This window comes from Nannobrachium achirus, assembly GCF_963921795.1.
Source record: "Nannobrachium achirus genome assembly, chromosome: 5".
In the NCBI taxonomy this organism is placed as follows: domain Eukaryota; kingdom Metazoa; phylum Chordata; class Actinopteri; order Myctophiformes; family Myctophidae; genus Nannobrachium; species Nannobrachium achirus.
In genome coordinates, this window is record NC_137814.1 from 23597565 (window position 1) to 23616624 (window position 19060).

General features: G+C 43.5%; 6 protein-coding genes across 6 annotated transcripts in view; 1 reads left to right on the forward strand and 5 right to left on the reverse strand.

The window, feature by feature from the left end:
- Positions 1 to 4959: 4959 nt before the first annotated feature.
- Positions 4960 to 7377, reverse strand: LOC308284924 (E3 ubiquitin-protein ligase TRIM35-like; the record flags this gene model as incomplete). The annotated part of the gene is made up of 3 exons (XM_080725649.1): positions 4960 to 6038; positions 6150 to 6316; positions 7352 to 7377. 3 exons carry the CDS (start codon positions 7375 to 7377, stop codon positions 4960 to 4962), a joined length of 1272 nt encoding a protein of 423 aa, XP_080581775.1.
- Positions 7378 to 9942: 2565 nt separating this feature from the next.
- LOC308285981 (histone H3.2) lies at positions 9943 to 10353 on the reverse strand (the record flags this gene model as incomplete). The annotated part of the gene is made up of 1 exon (XM_080726938.1): positions 9943 to 10353. One exon carries the CDS (start codon positions 10351 to 10353, stop codon positions 9943 to 9945), a length of 411 nt encoding a protein of 136 aa, XP_080583064.1.
- Positions 10354 to 10732: 379 nt separating this feature from the next.
- LOC308285987 (histone H2A-like) lies at positions 10733 to 11116 on the forward strand (the record flags this gene model as incomplete). Its single annotated transcript, XM_080726944.1, has 1 exon — positions 10733 to 11116. One exon carries the CDS (start codon positions 10733 to 10735, stop codon positions 11114 to 11116), a length of 384 nt encoding a protein of 127 aa, XP_080583070.1.
- A 674-nt stretch (positions 11117 to 11790) lies between these two features.
- On the reverse strand, positions 11791 to 12165 carry LOC308285992 (histone H2B-like; the record flags this gene model as incomplete). Its single annotated transcript, XM_080726949.1, has 1 exon — positions 11791 to 12165. The coding sequence occupies one exon, from the start codon at positions 12163 to 12165 to the stop codon at positions 11791 to 11793; it is 375 nt and encodes a 124-aa protein (XP_080583075.1).
- A 1068-nt stretch (positions 12166 to 13233) lies between these two features.
- LOC308284925 (histone H4-like) lies at positions 13234 to 14431 on the reverse strand (the record flags this gene model as incomplete). The annotated part of the gene is made up of 2 exons (XM_080725650.1): positions 13234 to 13556; positions 14425 to 14431. The coding sequence occupies 2 exons, from the start codon at positions 14429 to 14431 to the stop codon at positions 13234 to 13236; spliced, it is 330 nt and encodes a 109-aa protein (XP_080581776.1).
- A 1481-nt stretch (positions 14432 to 15912) lies between these two features.
- Positions 15913 to 19060, reverse strand: part of LOC308285971 (histone H1-like) — a gene marked incomplete at both ends in the record, with an annotated part of 43307 nt that continues 40159 nt past the window's right edge. Inside the window, one exon of the mRNA XM_080726924.1 lies at positions 15913 to 16047. Coding sequence (XP_080583050.1) covers positions 15913 to 16047 — 135 coding nt within the window. The remainder of the gene's footprint in view (positions 16048 to 19060) is intronic.

Below are 19060 nucleotides of genomic sequence, written 5' to 3' on the forward strand. Positions count from 1 at the left end.
TCTCAACTCCTCCTCTATGACTCTGATTGTGAGTGAAAGGGTCGATATCTCTCTGTCCAGCCCCTCAATCTTCTCTTTCATCGTCTTACTCTTCTGCTGCTCTTCCTCTCTCAGTGTAGTGATGCTGGCCTCCTCTTCCTCTCGTAGAAAGTGATGCAGATTCTTGAACTGTTCCTTAATCTGCTTCTCTGTGTTCTGGGTCTGGATCTTAATGTATTCTACTGTGTGGTCACAGTCTGCTTTACATACATTGAAAGCCTCCAGTTTCCTCAGTAGTGTGTTGAGTGATTTATGGACTTCCTTCTTGTGATCCATTGCAACGTCATCGATGGTTCTGGACATGTGGTCGGTGTGTTTTTCTGAGTGAAGACACACAACGCACACTGGATGTTGACATTCAAGGCAGAAATGCTTGAGTTCCTCAGTGTGCAGACTGCAGAGTTTGTCAGACCCTGATGAAGTTCTCTGACGTTTTGAAGCTCTCTGATATCGCTCCACAATGAAGGCCTCACACAGGTTCTTCAGAGCCAGGTTACAGGGTGGATCATCTGTAGAAGATATTTTCTCACAAACTGGACATTTCTTCTCTGTCTGCCCTTCCTGCAGACAAGCTTTACAGAAACTGTGGCTACATGCCAGGAGAACAGGATCTTTAAAGATGTCATGACACACAGGACAGGAAAAATCCTCTTTAGAAAAGGACACCTTTGAAGCCATTTTGTCTCTGTGAATCCTGGTCCATTCAGCTGTCAGCTGAGTCAGCAGTAGGTACAAGTGGTCTGGGTCAGTATTCCCTCCTGTAGCTGTGGAAAGACCTGTCTGTCCTGCGGCCTGCACACGTCTGTCCTCCCTCACTGTGAAGCTGAACCTTTTATTGTCTCTGATAAGTCTGGCAGGGGGTGGACTCCCCCGGCCTGTTGCAACTCGAGCTTGGGGGGGGGACCTGTTGCAAATTACACGCACACACGCACGCACACACACACACACACACACACACACACACACACACACACACACACACACACACACACATACACAGCTGGAAAAGAAAATACCAGTAGATCCATCATATTCAAGGCAACAACAAAATATTTACCATCAAAGAAAAATACATAAGACTGTCATGCCCAGGGGGTGAACTTGTACATCATGACTGGGGGTGTACTCACGCTACAAAAACAGAGGCTGCTGCCCTATGGGCCACAGAGCTTGTCAAGGCTCGCTTCATTTATCTATAGGCTGTCCCACGTTACTTTTTTTGTTACTCTTTTTTAAGATTTGTTTTTGGGCTTTTATGCTTTATTGATAGGACAGTTACTGACAGGAAATGGGGGAGAGATGGGGAGTGACACGTGGCAAAGGTCGTCCGGATCAGGAATCGAACCGGTGACACCGCCAGGCATCTTATATGAGATACTTAAATGGTTTCCTGTGGAAATAAGCTTAGTCTTTTCATGGATCTCCTTTTAGTAGACCTTGTACCAGTGAACTGTACCGTCATGAAACTGTACCTTTCCTATGCAAACTTCTAATAAAGTCTTCAATCAATCAATCAATCCATGCCTATGTGGCAATGCGAAGTGGTATGCGGCTGGACCAGTAGGCCTCCCATGTTACTTTTTAAAATCAGACATGGTACTGTATTAGTCCTTCACACAATGTCACTCCACAACACTATACTGTAGTTTATATAGCCTACTGTTGCACACTTGAACAGATCAATTCATGTGAAAAACTTTCATCAGGTGTGTAGGTTTAATTTAATCAAAACCGAGTGTCTTAACCATATCCACAGGGAAGACATGTTTACAATTTAGGCAATTAGCACACATTCTTAATCCAGAGCGATTTAAAATAAGCAAGGACAGCACATGGTAAATGTATTACCCTGTTCTGCTTTTCAAATGCACAGAAATAGTAATCTAGGATCATAGGTAAAATGCCATAACTCGGGCTAGGAGCGTCCGGGAGAGCCGAGGCCGGTACCTGCCCCTCTTCTAGCGCCACCTTCAGGCCGATTTTTAAAACACATTTTTGGACACTGCTCCTACAGTTTCTGCCCTAAAATCACGCAAATCGCTACACAGTATGTCTACACTCATCCCATCAACATGAATCTGTCCCATATAGCGCCAGCTTCAGGCCGATTTTTTAAAACACATTTTTGGACACTGCTCCTACAGATTTTGCCCTAAAATCACGAAAATCACTACACAGCATGTCTACACTCATCTCATCAACATGGATCAGGAAGATTTTGGAAAAACAAATTTTTGCCCTATTTCTGGAGATAAGCATTAGGGAGTCACTGGTACCAGTAAGACTCCCTAATCGGGAGATAAGCGACCGTAGGTGGCTTATCTCCACAAATAGGGCAAAAATGGTCTCCGCGCGGACGAATAGGTACCGGCCCCGGCTCTCCCGGACGCTCCTAGCCCGAGTTACGGCATTTTATGTGCACTGCAGTGGCAGGGGGTCCTCCACTGGGGGCGCCACCACTTTTGCATCCGTTCTGGAGCACCAGGAGTCGGTGGTCCCCGGGAATTCCCCGTGAGCAGCCCCGTTGGGGTGGTCATTTGGTCATTTTTGCACATTTGGTCATTTTTTACATCTGGGGGTCCCGGGGCTCCGGGGGTCCTTGGAGGTTGTAGTTTGGCAGGCAAGGAGTGTGTGTGTAAAATCTGGCATGGATCGGGTCAACGGGTGCGGAGATATAAGCAGGGAAAAAGTGTGACATGTGACATGTGACGGACTCACTGACTCACTCACAGACAGCCTGTGGAGGTTTTGGTAGTAAATGCGACCTACGGTCGCAATGACAGTAGAATAAATGTTGTGTTTATCACAACTTATACAGTAACTTTATGTTTCAATATTCCCCAGAGCCTCGTAAACCATCTCTTCCTGCAGCTACATTCTATTTGCTCACTAGCAAGCAAATCAGAATTGCAGGAAGAGGCAGGTTTACGAGGCTAGCAGACCCCCACAACCTTTAAGAAGCCAGATAGACATGTTGATTAGATTTAGAAGCCACTGATAGACATGTTGATTAGATTGACACCAAAACACTTACTAGAATGTCATGAATGATTCAGAGCTTTGCACGGAAGTGGCTCATTCTAGGACTATGGATATATAGTATAGTGGCTCAGCAGGGAGTTCTCATTGTCTTACTATCTGCTGGTTGTGTGACCCCTCCCTCCCCATTTTTATCTGACAAAACTGAGACCCCCCCCCCCCCGCCCCACACACACACACACACACACAAATAATACAAGAAAGTAGACGATCTACAAGCTTGATCTGCTATTTTAGAGGCGGGAACACAACCACACTATCTATACCTGCTGCACATACAGAATGAAACCGAGCTGCTACTTCTAAATGCTTTTTACATCTGAGTCTTTATTTTTTCTTATTCTATCTAAATTGTTTTAAGGAAAAACAATGCTGCTATTTGTTCCAAAAGCTTTATACCCTGTAGGCCTAAAATGACATAGCTCTGTTTACACAATGCTGTACCCCCTCCAACTGTATATATGTCCCCCCTTTTCAACTGTTTTTATTTTATTTTTGACACTTGCTTTGGCAATGTAAACGTATGTTTTCTCATGCCAATAAAGCTCCTTTGAATTGAAATTGAATTGACAGTCACTCCTCATTTTAGATAGAAGAGTTTTCCTCCTTACCCATGAGTGCATCCACATCCCTCGTCCCTCCTATCTACAGGAACTCCTCAAAACACCCCCCTCCACCCGCTCCCTCCGTTCTGGAAATTCCGACACACTGTGTGAAACCCCCAAGAGAAGCTTGGCTCCATGGGGGACCAGGCTTTCTGCTCAGCTGCCCCCAGGGAATGCCCCTTGGAGCAGTGGTTCACGACCCCTCACATGATTTTGTGGGGGTCCCCAGATGACAGTGAAGTGACAATTTAAGGACTTTTAAGACCTTTTAAAAACCTAAACCTAAACAAACTATATATAAAAACTGGCCGAACATTAGCCAAATGATCAAATAATATAATTTAAGAAAGAGGCAAGAATTGCGAAACAAGCTACAAGCTCAAAACACCTTGTGTCATAATATTTATCTGTGAACTGAGTCAAATGTAATGCCCCAACTCCTACAATTCCAAATGCTTGTCATGCAGGTTGCAACCATGCAGGGTGGGGGATTCCCCAGTTCAAATATGATTATTTTGGGGGGTCACACCCTGAAAATGTTGAGAACCACTGCCCCATAAAGGTATCTATCTATCCGTAGGGCACCGCGGTCCGTTGATTTGACACTTTTAAAAGGGGATTAATCCCCTTCTTTTAACAAGGCAAGATGGACTTACTGACAATGCCTTTGTCTGTTTTTACAATTGGGGGGAGGGGGTCTCTTGACATTGTTTTTATATCCAGTGCCACTCTTTTCTTGACTTTTTATGGCAAGGTAGTACTTTGAGGTTTGTTTCAAATATAAAGTGTTGCAAATAAAATGTATTAGTATTATTATTATTATTATTTTAGGTCTGTACTCTGTACATCTCAGTCCAGCTGTTTGAGGAAGGCTTAGAGAAAACCCTTTGGATGTGTTATTTAATGTGTAGTTTACCTCACCCACAAACCACACATCTGTAATGTTTACCTCTAACATCACATAAAATCTCCTGTCTGATGTCATGAAATATGAAACAGATCACAGAAAACATGTTTAGCATATTTATTTGAATTAAAGCATTCATCATGTACAGTTGACAATTTCTTTAGGAATCATATAACTGAATGTTGACAGTTCAGTTAATTTATTTTTAATTCTATGTATGAAATCTTTTTTATACAAATACAAAATAACTAGTTTTAATCAAATATATCATGCCAACATCCTGCAATAACGCCATCCACTACCTGGGGGAAAAACAAAACAAAACACTATGGTATCCTAACATGTGTCTATGTTCTACAGTCATCATCATCATCCCAGAGTTACATTGATCTTCCCTGGTAATATTTTCCCAGTAGTAATAGTAGACATGAACATAAAGAGTGTTTCAGTGAAGGTGTGTGTGAAGGTGTGTATGTGTGTGTTAGTGTCGGGGTCAGAGAATGACAGCTTTCCTTCATTCCAGTCCAGCTGGAATCTGATCCTCTGGGGTTTCTGCTTCAGTGAGATATATGACGTGTAAGGTGAGACCGAGGAGTTTGCAGAGTATGAACCACCCCATAACGCTAGGTTCCAGTATTGACCCCCCCTGTCTCCCTTCCTCGGGAAAGACTCTGGCAAAACACCCATTTTCCAACTACTACTGTCTCCGACCTCAACATCCCAGCTGTGACTCCCAGAGTTAAAGCCCTCATAACCCAGGACGTAGCCTTTGCACCCAAACCTTTCTGGGTTGTCTGGAAGCTGCTGCTCTCTCTGTCCACTCCAGATATCCAGTTGTTTACCTCTCACACTGGTCAGATCATCAGACAGGAAGTGGTTTGGATGGGCAGTATTCGGGTCCAGAATAACAGGGGTGTAGGAGACAATGTCCTCCATCTTGTCCCAGACTCTGAAGGTCAGGTTGCCCAGGTGTTTGGCCACGTCTATCAGTGTTCCTGGATCCAGCTGTCGGTAGTCTGGGTACTCCTGTGTGACGTGGACTCTTTCCATTGTGGTCTTGTAGTTCTGTAGGAATGAGATGTGGTCAGCTCTCAGCTCCCCCTCTATGGCTCTGATTGTGTGTGAAAGGGTTGATATCTCTCTGTCCAGACCCTCAATTTTCTCTTTCATCATCTGACTCTTCTGCTGCTCTTCCTCTCTCAGTGCAATGAGTCTGATGTCCTCTTCCTCTTGCAGAAAGTGATGTAGCTGCTTAAACTGTTCCTTAATTTGCCTCTCTGTGTTTTGGGTCTGGACCTTAATGTATTCAGCTGTTTTCACCCATCCATTCCTAACTGTACCATGAACCCTCAGTTGGATCTGTAAAGGATCCAGTGATTTCAGGACTTTCTTCTTGAGGTCAGGTGCAGCTTCATCGATGGGTCTGAATATGTGGTTGTTATGTTTTTCTGAATTAAGACACAAAACACACACTGGCTGTTGACATTCCAGGCAGAAGAGCTTAAGTTCCTTAGCATGCAGGCTGCATAGATCCTCAGACCCTGGTGAAGTTCTCTGACGTTTTGAAGGTCTCTGATGTTTCTCCACAATGAAGGCCTCACACAGCTTCTTCAGAGCCAGGTTACAGGGTGGATATTTTGTTGTAGATATTGTCTTACAAACTGGACAATCCTCTATTTCATTCTCGTACCACCATTCATCCAGACAGGCATGACAGAAGCTGTGGCTACATGACAGGAGAACAGGATATTTAAAGATGTCATGACACACAGGACAGAAAAAATCCTCTTCTGAAAATGACACGTGAGAAGCCATTTTGTCTCCGGATGAAGAAACAAACAAGCAGAAAATGTGCCAGTCAGAGGTGGTAACACTCCCCTCCTCTTGAATGTTCCCTGTAGTTGACTTTTACTGTGAGTCCTGGTTCCTGTTAAAGTCCACAGCAGTATAGTTGACTAGGTTCTAGTGGTCAGGGTTAGTATTTCCTCCTGTAGCTGTGGAAAGACCTGTCCTCCCTCACTGTAATAAGTTGTGGGTTTGGTCTGAAGGTGAGCCTTTTGTCTCTGATGAGTCTGGCATGGGGTGGAGCTTTGACTGAACCACACACACACACACACACACACACACACACACACACACACACACACACACACACACACACACACACACACCAGAGCCTGGCCAAGCATGCCGTGTCTGAGGGCACCAAGGCTGTCACCAAGTACACCAGCTCAAAGTAAACCACATTATTCTACAGTAAAACACAACGGTCCTTTCCCTTTTTAAATAAACGTTATTGAAGTTTTGCAGGGTTTACAATCATTGAGCATGTACATTAAAGTGACAATAGTCATACAAATACAACAAACATATTAGAGCCAGTAGGCCTACAAGGAATATGTATGTAAGGGCATTACTTTCCCCCCCCTCCTTTTTACCTCCCCTTTTTTACATCAAAGCCAAAATCCGCCTTTAAATATTAATTACAAAAGAGTATAAATAGACAAAATATGAAAATGGACAGATATTATTACAATAATTGTTTCTCTCTTTTTTTCCTTCTTCAGTGTCAATGGCTTTAGTCTCTTTTGTCGTTACATATGCAACAAATTAACACAGAGGAATGTACTATGTACAAGTGGGTATCACAAACTTTGATTACAATGATTAAAATAGGCCTTTTTTTTATTATCCCCTCAACCCTCACCTCCACTTTGAGAAGCCACTGGTATGCTGATTTGATTTACACCAAAACGCTTACTCTTGGTTTGTACAGAAGCGCTTCATTCCAGGACTATGAATATCTAGTATCTGCTGGTTTTGGTGTGAAGCATCGGGTTGAGCATCTTGATGAGTTCAACACCCTCCCTCCCTCCCCCGCAGGAATAGAGCTGAATGTCTGAGATGTCTGAGTGAATTCAAATCATTTGCATGCTGATCACAAATTGGCTCATTAAGTTTAGATATAGTTGTAGATCTAGATTCTTACAACATGGCCTCCCTTTGTTGGCCGTGGGCATAGATTATGTCAACTATGTACAACACAGGTGATCTCTGCACGTCACACACTGTGTGTCACAATATTGGCCTTTGCCACTGTCCTGTGTACAATTTTCTTGTCAGTGTAGCCCCCACAGTTAGTACCAGCCATGAACCAGCGACAGCCCTGCTAATCGGGCTCAGCCCTATTAGCACGACTGGTTGTCGTGCATTGGACTGGCGAGTGGGAGTCCCGGGTTCAATCCCTGCTTCCGCGTTTCACTACATCAGGTATGGCTATCATTGTATAATTTAGTTTAGTTTGATTATGAAATTGTTATAAAAAAGTAGAACAATACATATCAAGGCAACAAAATACTGTGCAAGGAGAGGAATAAGCCATTGGGCTGATTTGGAAACATTAATTAGACATATTAAAAGTTCAATGAGAACAATTGATTGATTGATTGAAGACTTTATTAGAAGTTTGCATAGGAAAAGGTACAGTTTCATGACGGTACAGTTCACTGGTACAAGGTCTACTAAAAGGAGATCCATGAAAAGACTAAGCTTATTTCCACAGGAAACAAAGGAACAATACAAAATAATACAATTTATCCACTAGAGCAGCTGTGCAATACAGAAATAAAAACAGAAACTGCACAAAAGAGATAAAAAGACAAAAAGTCACATTAGGTAAGATAACACATCAGTAGATGAAATCACGTGGACAACAGTGAGGAAGAAATCAGATATCGTTTTAGATGTTTTCTTAAATATCGGGGGGGGGGGGGGGGGGCGTAATTTAATCCAATTGGAGCTGGTAATTTAATCCAATTACTTAGTTCTTCAAAAGTATCTCGTCCAACCCACAATTATCACACTTTATACACACTCTCACACACACACACACACACACGCACGCACGCACGCACGCACGCACGCACACACACACACACACACACACACACACACACACACACACACACACACACACACACACACACACACACACACACACACACACACACACACACACACTTACATTCCGGTAACAACTATATTATAGGGATAATAATCATGTCATCTAGTTACCCAAAAGTTGGTTTTATTCAACAACTCTATTAGGTAGAGAACATAATATAGGAGAGAATATCTCAACTCTGGTCTAGACTTACCGGTATATGATTGAACGCTTTTTCTCCTTTATGAACTACTATGTGATTTGAATGCATTAACATATAAGCTAAGGTGTCCATAAGCAGGCGGTGACCTCTAGTGGTATAATTGTGAAATTACATTTTATTTTCACAATCTATAAATAAGTAACAGTGTTATGACATATAATTAAATAAACAGAGTATAGTCAATATATGGCCCCATAACAACAACACAATAAAACCAGACGTTAGTTTAACTCTGAAAGTGGACATGTAAGGGTCATTATACACTTTCAGAAAGACATTACATCAGCTTTTACTGTCATGGTCCATAATGTTATTTAGTGAGTTCTCTCTATGCCTACTACTACATACTAAGACATGCCTCATGCATATATCTTACTCCACTCAGAGTAAGAATTGTGTACACATCTAACCTGTTTTCTTTAATTAGAACAGTATAATTCCCAAACGTTTTAGCCTGTGACCCAAAAGATAAATTAGACATTCGCCCAGGACCCAAATTAGCAGATCTACATGCTCACAATGTGTCGCTTCGCACCGTCTTGAGAGCTTGCAGATCGACTATTTTCACTACTCAGTTATTATTCTTATACGGTATTATGTTTTTTTTTTTAGATGTTTGTTTGTTTGTTTGTTTGAACAATTGTCAAATCCATATTTGTTTTTAATGACGCGTGACGAAATGACGCATAAAGATTGGTCCGTGACCCAGAAATGGGTCCCGACCCAGTGTTTGGGAAACGGCTTTGTCTCAACCCGCCCCCACCCTTCCCTTTTTTTGAAAAGTGCAAGTAACCGCTCATTGCCTGTGACAAAGCCTTTTGTTCTCCGATTCCCGGGCTTGTGCCTAAATCAAACGGTTGTCCATGAAGTGTCGACCAAGCAAGCCATTGTTCTATTTGATTAATTTACTATATACTGTCGCACAAACGGCTACTACGGCATATTTCTTAGAACAAAGACATAAAGTAGTATGAATTACGTCAGTGTGTAATTTCTCTCGACCAAACATGTAAAATAGATTGCTATTGGAGTTGTTGCAATACGTTTAGTTATGTTAGTTTAAATAATAGTCTTATCATGGGCTTACTTTTATGTAAAGACCGTTTGCAGGAAATAATGTCTTCAAAGATATATTTTGGTGGCTCTTAAAAGAGCCGTTTGGGGGGGTCAGACAGTGACGTGTAGTTTATGCACGTTCTCCACGGATACGACGGGCCAGCTGGATGTCTTTGGGCATGATGGTCACCCTCTTGGCGTGGATGGCGCACAGGTTGGTGTCTTCAAACAGACCGACCAGATAAGCCTCGGCTGACTCCTGCAGAGCCATGACGGCGGAGCTCTGGAAGCGCAGGTCGGTCTTGAAGTCCTGGGCGATCTCCCTCACCAGGCGCTGGAAGGGCAGCTTGCGGATCAGCAGCTCGGTGGACTTCTGGTAACGACGGATCTCCCTCAGAGCCACTGTACCGGGACGGTAACGGTGAGGCTTCTTCACTCCACCGGTTGCCGGCGCGCTCTTACGAGCTGCCTTGGTGGCGAGCTGCTTCCTGGGGGCTTTGCCTCCGGTGGATTTACGGGCGGTCTGCTTGGTTCTGGCCATTTTCTTCTATCGGCTGCTTGAACAAGTAAGTTGTGATAAAAATGAGCGCAAACTCTTTCTTTTTATTTCAGCGGCTCTGAGGCGCCGTCTTTCTCTGATTGGTCTGGGGTCAGGAACCTCCTTGTTTGGGAGGAACCAGAGTTTAGACTGGGAGGAGCCGCTCACGCCGCTAGTAGTGATTGGTGGGGAGCTCATACACACTCAGCCCGCGCACACACTCGTTTTTATGATTGGTGGGGCGCACAGAGAGTATCTCCGACCAATCACAAAAGAGTAAGTGTGTGTTACAAAGTCGAACGTAGGCTATAAAACGTCTCGTATTCCTCTCCTCCAGCACATTTCTTCGAGCTTATACTCTATCAATCAATAAACCTTCAGAATGAGCGGGCGAGGGAAAACCGGCGGAAAGGCAAGGGCGAAGGCCAAGACACGCTCATCCCGTGCCGGGCTCCAATTCCCCGTGGGTCGTGTCCACAGGCTGCTGCGTAAAGGCAACTATGCCCAGAGAGTCGGTGCCGGCGCCCCGGTTTATCTGGCGGCTGTCCTCGAGTACCTGACCGCTGAGATCCTAGAGTTGGCTGGAAACGCAGCCCGTGACAACAAGAAGACTCGTATCATCCCCCGCCACCTCCAGCTGGCCGTCCGCAACGACGAGGAGCTCAACAAACTGCTGGGCGGAGTGACCATCGCTCAGGGCGGCGTGCTGCCCAACATCCAGGCTGTCCTGCTCCCCAAGAAGACCGAGAAAGCCGCCAAGAAATAAATTCACCAACTCTTTTTTACAAACCCCAAAAAGGCTCTTTTAAGAGCCACCCACTGTTTCAACAAAGAGTCGCTCCTATTGCCCTAAAAAGGACACAATTACTTGTTGTAAATTGTATTGATAAAGAAATAACCATGCGTGCATCTGCACTGCTATGCATATTCGGTCTCATGAGCAATAAACCGTGCTGATGTGAATATCCTTTCACGTAATCAGACTTGACCCATCTTTTTTCATTGGGGAGCTCTGGGCCGTTTTCCTGGTATAGCCCGGCCGTCATGTGTACGGAGCCTAACATGTTAATGGCATTGGATTAATAATACAACCAATGTTTTAGTGTAATCTACACCGTTCTAAATTGAGACCAGGGCAAAGGAATTAAAATAACTGATCTCAAAAATGACAATTGTGCATTTCATTCACGTTTCGCAGTTCCATATACACAGCTGACATTTTACACTCTGGTGTTCTGCTAATTTGAGGACTCGTAATTTTATCCCTATGTAAAGTTACTTAATAAATGGTCCTTAGCGGTTTACGCTCTCCAGTCAGACTCCACTAAAAGCAAACAGACGGTTAGGCATTTGATAGCATTTAGGCAACCCCTTCTTGGAAAATATGGGTGGTCCTTAAAAGGACCGTTGTGTTTAGAGCAGAGTAGCAGACAGAGCAGTTTACTTGGAGCTGGTGTACTTTGTGACAGCCTTGGTACCCTCAGACACGGCGTGCTTGGCCAGCTCACCGGGGAGCAGCAGGCGGACGGCGGTCTGGATCTCCCTGGATGAGATGGTGGAGCGCTTGTTGTAGTGAGCCAGACGAGAGGCTTCACCGGCGATGCGCTCAAAGATGTCGTTGACAAAGGAGTTCATGATGCCCATGGCCTTGGAGGAGATACCGGTGTCAGGGTGGACCTGCTTCAGGACCTTGTACACGTAGATGGCGTAGCTCTCCTTCCTGGACTTTCTGCGCTTCTTGCCGCCCTTGGCGGCGGTCTTGGAGACGGCTTTCTTGGAGCCCTTCTTGGGCGCTGGCTTGGCGACTTCGGGCATCCTGAATGTATTCTATCAGTGGTTTGCAGAGAAGAACGAGCTGAAGCGCCCAGTCGCACCACTATTTATACACAACCAATGCCAATGTGGTGGTGTGACTCCCAGCAGATGATTGGCTGATGATCCTCCCACAGAGGGCGGTGTCTTTATTTCTGTATTATTTCTCCCGCTCGTGCGCTCTATTGTCCCTGTATTATTTTGAGCGGCTAAATGTATATTTTAATGTCCATATCCCCAATGGTAACAAACAAGCCATAGTGCTTCCTTGACTAACAAAAGGTATAGACTATATCAATCTGTCAATTCATTGAGACAATGGCATTATTCCCAATATTAGGCTATAATATAAGAAATAGTTAATTAACTCTCTCCTCTCTCTCTGTGTGTGTGTGTGTGTGTGTGTGTGTGTGTGTGTGTGTGTGTGTGTGTGTGTGTGTGTGTGTGTGTGTGTGTGTGTGTGTGTGTGTGTGTTACTTTATTTTTCTCCATTCCTAGCCCGTTTATTACTTCAAGACAATGAAAGCAGAATCGATTTAGTTCCATCACTCCAGTTAACTTCAGTTGGGACATTGTAATGTAAACTCTGTATTCTGAGTATTTCAAAGTAAGATAACGAACTCATTGTTTTCCCGCCTCTACGTGTTCATAGACTAATAATGGCAGAGAAAGCCAGTTGTACTATGGTTCATCGCAGAGCGTACAATTTTAAGTAAACATTCGAATCAAAACGTATTCCACAAGTAAAGACAGGTTACATCTTAGATCAAGGATTGTTTGCCGATTTAAGTCCCGTGCTGCTTAAAATGTGCTTATGAAGCAAGGCGCGGTTTAATTTGGGCAAATGTGGGGAATAAGACGTTTCTGCCTGGTCGTGCGTGTGGAATTTCAACATTGAGTATCTTTAGCAGCACAGTATATTCGTATTTTGGAATATTAGTGACCATATTGTATTCACATGTACAATTTAAAAGCTGTAGTTGTGCACGAAAGTGGGAATAAACTCGTTACATAACGTGTGGGCGGCTCTTAAAAGAGCCTTTGGGTTGTTGGTAGATCAAGTCAGCGTTATTAACCTCCGAAGCCGTACAGAGTGCGTCCCTGTCTCTTCAGAGCATAGACAACATCCATGGCAGTCACGGTCTTTCTCTTGGCGTGCTCGGTGTAGGTGACGGCATCACGGATCACGTTCTCCAGGAACACCTTGAGGACACCGCGGGTCTCCTCGTAGATCAGACCGGAGATACGCTTCACACCGCCACGGTGTTGGCCACGGCGAGCCAGACGGCGGATAGCGGGCTTGGTGATTCCCTGGATGTTATCACGAAGAACCTTGCGATGACGCTTGGCGCCTCCTTTTCCCAGTCCCTTTCCGCCTTTGCTTTTTAAATAAACTTTATTGAAAATTTTGCAGGTTTTACAATCATTTCAAGCAATCAAACAGGCATATGAATACAGTCATTTTAAGCAGTAGACTACAAAAATGCATATGAAAACAATCATACAGTAATTACACAATTATAGGCCTATTACTACATGTAAGGGCATTACTTCTCTTTTTTTTTCACTCCCCCTTTTTTTTACATTGAAGCCAAAAGGCCTATAAATACAAAAATATAAAATAGAAAAAAAAATAGAATATATTTTTTTTCTCTTTTTTTTTTCTTTCTTTTTTTTTTAACAGTACTTTTTAAAGTGCCAAAAGGTGCCATGGCTTGAGTATTCTTTGTTTTGAGTCCAGTGTTCTTTGCCTTTTCAGTTCAGTTCTTATCTGCTTGAATACAACTTCCCCAGATATGGATTCCTGGTGAATCACCATGGCACATCTAGTGTTCCATAACTTGTTTACCACAGTGCAAATCACAGACCAATAGAAGTCATGATCCATAGCAGACATTTTTTCCTCAAACACACCATACATAACAGCGTTATAAGTCACCTTGATTTTAAAACCGATGAGTGTCATCTTCCCCCAGACATATCTTGACCTCTGGCAGTCTACAAGCAGGTGTTCTATTGACTCATCGTCATTACAATTTCCCATTGGACATTTCACCGTTGTCACAAAGCAGCTCCATTTTACAACTGCTCTAACAGCTAGCCTCCTAACAGAGACAAGCCACATTACATCCCTCTTTTTTTCAGATAAGTTTTTGCTCCATATATTTTTCAAGCACACCTGTTTCTGCACATCATCAAGACCTTTATAGGGAAAGATGCCACCATACAGATCATCACAAATAATAGAATAAATATGCTTACTGGACATTTCGATCCAGTCAATGTTCAGGTGTTCAGAGTTGGATAATAAATCCCCATACATTAATTTATAATAAGGTACTGAGCTCCTTGCCCTACCCTTCTTTTTGGACCAGCTTAAAACCTCTCCAATCCACAGAGCTTTCCTTTTAAACCCAGATGCAACATTTTTACAAAAAGAAATTTTTAGTTTGAGCCCAAAGTCCACAGCCCCCAGCCCCCCTTTCTTTTTACTTTTATAGAGCAGGTCTCTTTTTCCGCCTTTGCCACGCCCACTCATTTTTCAGCTTCAGGTCAGTTGAAGATTCAGAAGTGAATGATTCTAGAGCTCTGAGCCATGCCTTTTTATCTGTGTTCTGAGGACGTAAGGGAGGACAGGCAGACTGCCCCAACCACACACTCCTCCCCCTTGTTCATTTTGGTCACGTCACCCCCTAGTATATAGTAATGAGAGAGTGTTTTTTACTGGTGATTCAGTCAGAGTGTATGAAAGGGTGCGCTCGTTTTATTGTCCACGACATTGCAAGCGGCGCGAAGGCCAGCGGACCTTGGTCCTGCTCTTCGCCCCCGAGCGCCGCAGGCGCGAGTGGCCGCGAAGAGCGGGCCAGGGCCGCGCGGCCGGCGGAGCGCCGCGCGAGTTACGAAGCCGTGGTGAATGCAATCGTTATATTTATGCCCAGGCCGTAAGGCCTGGGCAAGCCCACGATAAACGCCCGCGCAGTCCGGTGCGCATTTCCGAACGCACCCTTTCCCCACACTCGGACTGAAACACCAGTAAAAAACACCATCCCATATAGTAATACCGCTATTGCTAGTCAAGTCCTCTATATCATAATAATTGTTAATTTTTTAAACGTATCCCCCCATTCATATTCTTGTCAATGTACATTTGGTGTTACTGAATACATACATGCCTAATACACCCTCTGGGCCATAGCATGTCTTTCGACTCTCAAGTTTAAACGTTTGTACAGACATAACCTAAATAAAGTTATACGAATTCATCAATAATTAATTATTAATAAGGAATTCTTGTCTCGCTTATTTGAGGTAGACCAGGGTTACTATGTATAATAATGTATATGATTCTTTACTATAACAATGGTAGTAGCTAATATGGCTACAATTTCAATGTTGAATTTGAACCACATACTAGTCAGGACAATGGCGAATCTAGTCATTTATGGATTAACAAAATTAGGTCATAGGGGAGGTGGGTGGGTTTGCAAGTTCTATAGCTAAAGTGAGAGAAATGGCCATATTTTAAATGTAGGAAGTTAGGCCGTGTTTATGTTTATTAACTTTGTCATAAATACATTTATGTCTAGACTGTTGTCATTAATTATTTGTGAGAGGTATTAAGACCATTAACACACAGACTGGTTATTATTCCAGTGCTCACATGGCATATAAAAGTGAGGATGCTCTTATAAAATAAAATGGTTGGCTCTTAAAAGAGCCTTTTGTGGGAATACAGATGGAACAGATTATTTACTTCTTTTTAGGGGCTGCCTTCTTTGCTGCCTTGGGTTTGGCAACCTTCTTGGCTGGAGCTTTCTTGGCTGCTGCGGGCTTCTTCGCCACTTTCTTGGGGCTCTTGGCGGCCTTCTTGGGGCTTTTAGCTGCTACTTTCTTGGCGGCGGGCTTCTTGGCTTTCTTGGGCGACTTCTTGGCGGCTGCGGGCTTCTTTGCTGCCGCCTTCTTGGGCTTCTTGGCCGCTGCGGGTTTCTTGGCGGCAGCGGGCTTCTTTGCTTTAACAGCCTTCTTTGCAATAGGCTTCTTCACCTTCACCGCTTCTGCCTTCTTGTTCATCTTGAAAGAGCCAGACGCGCCGGTGCCTTTGAGCTGGACCAGGGTGCCTTTAGCGACCAGGCTCTTGACGGTGATCTTGACGCGGGCCTTGTTCTTCTCCACATCGTAGCCGCCGGCAGCCAGAGCTTTCTTGACGGCAGCCAGAGACACACCGCTCCGCTCCTTGGAGGCGGACACGGCCTTGACGACCAGATCAGCGACGCTGGGCCCGGTCTTCTTGGGGCGGGGAGCTGCTTTCTTCTTAGCGGCCTTGGCCGGAGCTGGAGCTGGTGCGACTTCTGCCATTGTTCTCTTCTCAGTACTTTATCCTTCCTTTCCTAAAGTAAAGTCTGTCAGACTGGTGCTGTACGCACTGAAGGGACTGGACTTAAACACCACATGAGAACCATGTAGAGACAACACACACAGCCCCTCTTGTCTAGGTGGCTTAATGTGCCATGTGTGTGTTTTCTCCTTGATTAAAACAAGATATAACAAACTACGTTGTGTATTATTTAATGCAACAAAGAGCTGAACAGTTAGCACACATGTGCCTTTTCGTCATTAATGTATCTGAGATGAAAACAGTAATCTAGTTTTTAAGTGATGCGATCAAAACATCACCCTTCCACAGTCCGAGAACAGTGTTTCCTCCATATTTTGTCTTCTAAAACATGTTATACTATGTTAAATTAACAACAATACTCACACTCGTCTTAGCAGACATACCTAGTGACGCGATACCATAAACTATAGTCTTGTTTTGCCATCTGTTTTGCATAAATAGAAGGATATCTGGCCCCAGTAAACACACTTCAGTTTATGCAGCATGATGGATTTGATCCAACTTTGATCTGACTATAATGATGAAAATTGCTGGAACAGTTTGGACAAATAACTTATTTGTGATAAAACTACAGCAAACAAAACCTTTAAATATTCAACTAACTGTATCTGTGTTTGATACAGTTGAGATGCTGTACCCAGCACACTTCTCAGGCCTATACTTCATGATGCAATTTCTCATGCTATATCAATTGTTTTAATGATTAAATAACCTTTGTGCTCTGTATAAAATCAAATGAAAAGTGGTACAGCCATATTTACTACTGAGAAAATGTTATGTATGTCCACCACCTAACACTTATAGCAGCAAGTGACAGAACTGTTTAAATAGCTACATCACAACTGTCACTGCAAAACTTTCTTTCAGTCAAGGCAGCACATGTCTCAGCTCAAACTATATCATGGGGGAATAATCTATGTTTGATGTTCATGCAATACGTACAAACTCAAATGTGGGCTAAGTTGCATTTAGTTTTGATTTTATGCACCACATATCTGGAACAAAAACTCCCAGGAAACTGCAGGTCTACATCACAGATTACCATGTTATTGTATCCTAGTGTCATTTTACACTTGTTTTTCCTTTGCTTGATGTTCTGTGTAAAGCACATCAAATGGCCTTGTTGTTGAAATAAAATTACTTTGCTGCCCTACATAGTAACAGCTGCCCTCCCCATTGTGTTAGAACAAAAGGAGTCATAAGAAATGTGTGATCATTACCTCTCAAATTACTGCTAAACTGGGTCATTCACACACCCCAGAATAAACGCCTGTGGATGGGTGTATGAGGAGTAACTGAACAACTGAAGGCTTATGCCTTTAACTGTGAGAAATAAGAATTTACATTACTTGGTGGTCATTTTATTGACAGATACAGATACATTCATTACAATAACACCCAGATATGAACTGATTTTAAAGTTGTACCATGTAACTTTTTTTATAAAACAAATCTTAAAATTGTCCTAACTGTTAAATCGCTAAAGTTTTAGAACACCCACTCCGTTATTTTCAGCTTCTGCAGCCTTCTCTTTATATGTTTTCTTCTTAGCAGTGACAGGGGCGGGATTTCGCGCCAAAATGACGTAATCTGCATCATCTGTATACGTTTTGTATACGTTGCCCAATCACATCGCCGATCATGCACACATGGTACACTACCGGCCAATCACAGCTTATCTGCTCTGGTCTCCAGGAAGCGCCTCCGCTTGGCTACAGTGTTTACCATGGTGAAGGATTTTAACCTCTTAATCCACAAATCCTGGCCAGAAAATTACGTTCTACCATGCGTTCTACCCCTCCACGGATTACTATCGGTCGCGGTGGTTTGCTGGCGCCGCTCCGGTGGTCCGCGGCGGTGGTCCGCGACGACTCCGGCCGAAAAACGGCCGAAAAAAGCAATACCGCTACTGACCACTAGTTGAGCAACTTACACAGTATAGCTTTAAATCAAGTTGATTCCTGTTTTGAAGAAATACAATTATGGAATTCCAATACAAAACCTAGCAAAGTGACACAAGGGGATAGCACCTTCTAGCTGCAGTGATATCAGACTTTGGTGCTCTGATTGCATCCAGTCAATTGCCTAGGTGGCAGTTACTGGTGCTAGGGTTGAAAAGAAGGTATGAGTGCTGACAGTGAAGCCTTGATGATCATGACATGCAATGCCACAGTGAGCCACCAGGTGAGTGAGTGCCCACACTGAGCAGCCATCCACAACCACAATCTGAGTTGGTGAGCCGTGGTGAACAGATTAGCAGAAGTCATCAACTGTTTAGAAATTACAGGATTTGGGGTGATTTAATCGTTTCCCAGTCCGCTGATACAACATATGATGATCATAAATACATGGTAATTATGTTGATTTCTTGTGCCACAGATTTACAATTCACCTCAACAACACATCATAATATCATTCATTGCTACACTCAAGTCTTTGCAGTAGCCTACCTATTTTGGCCTGTCAAATTACTCAGGCCAGGTTACAACAACTTCAACAAGT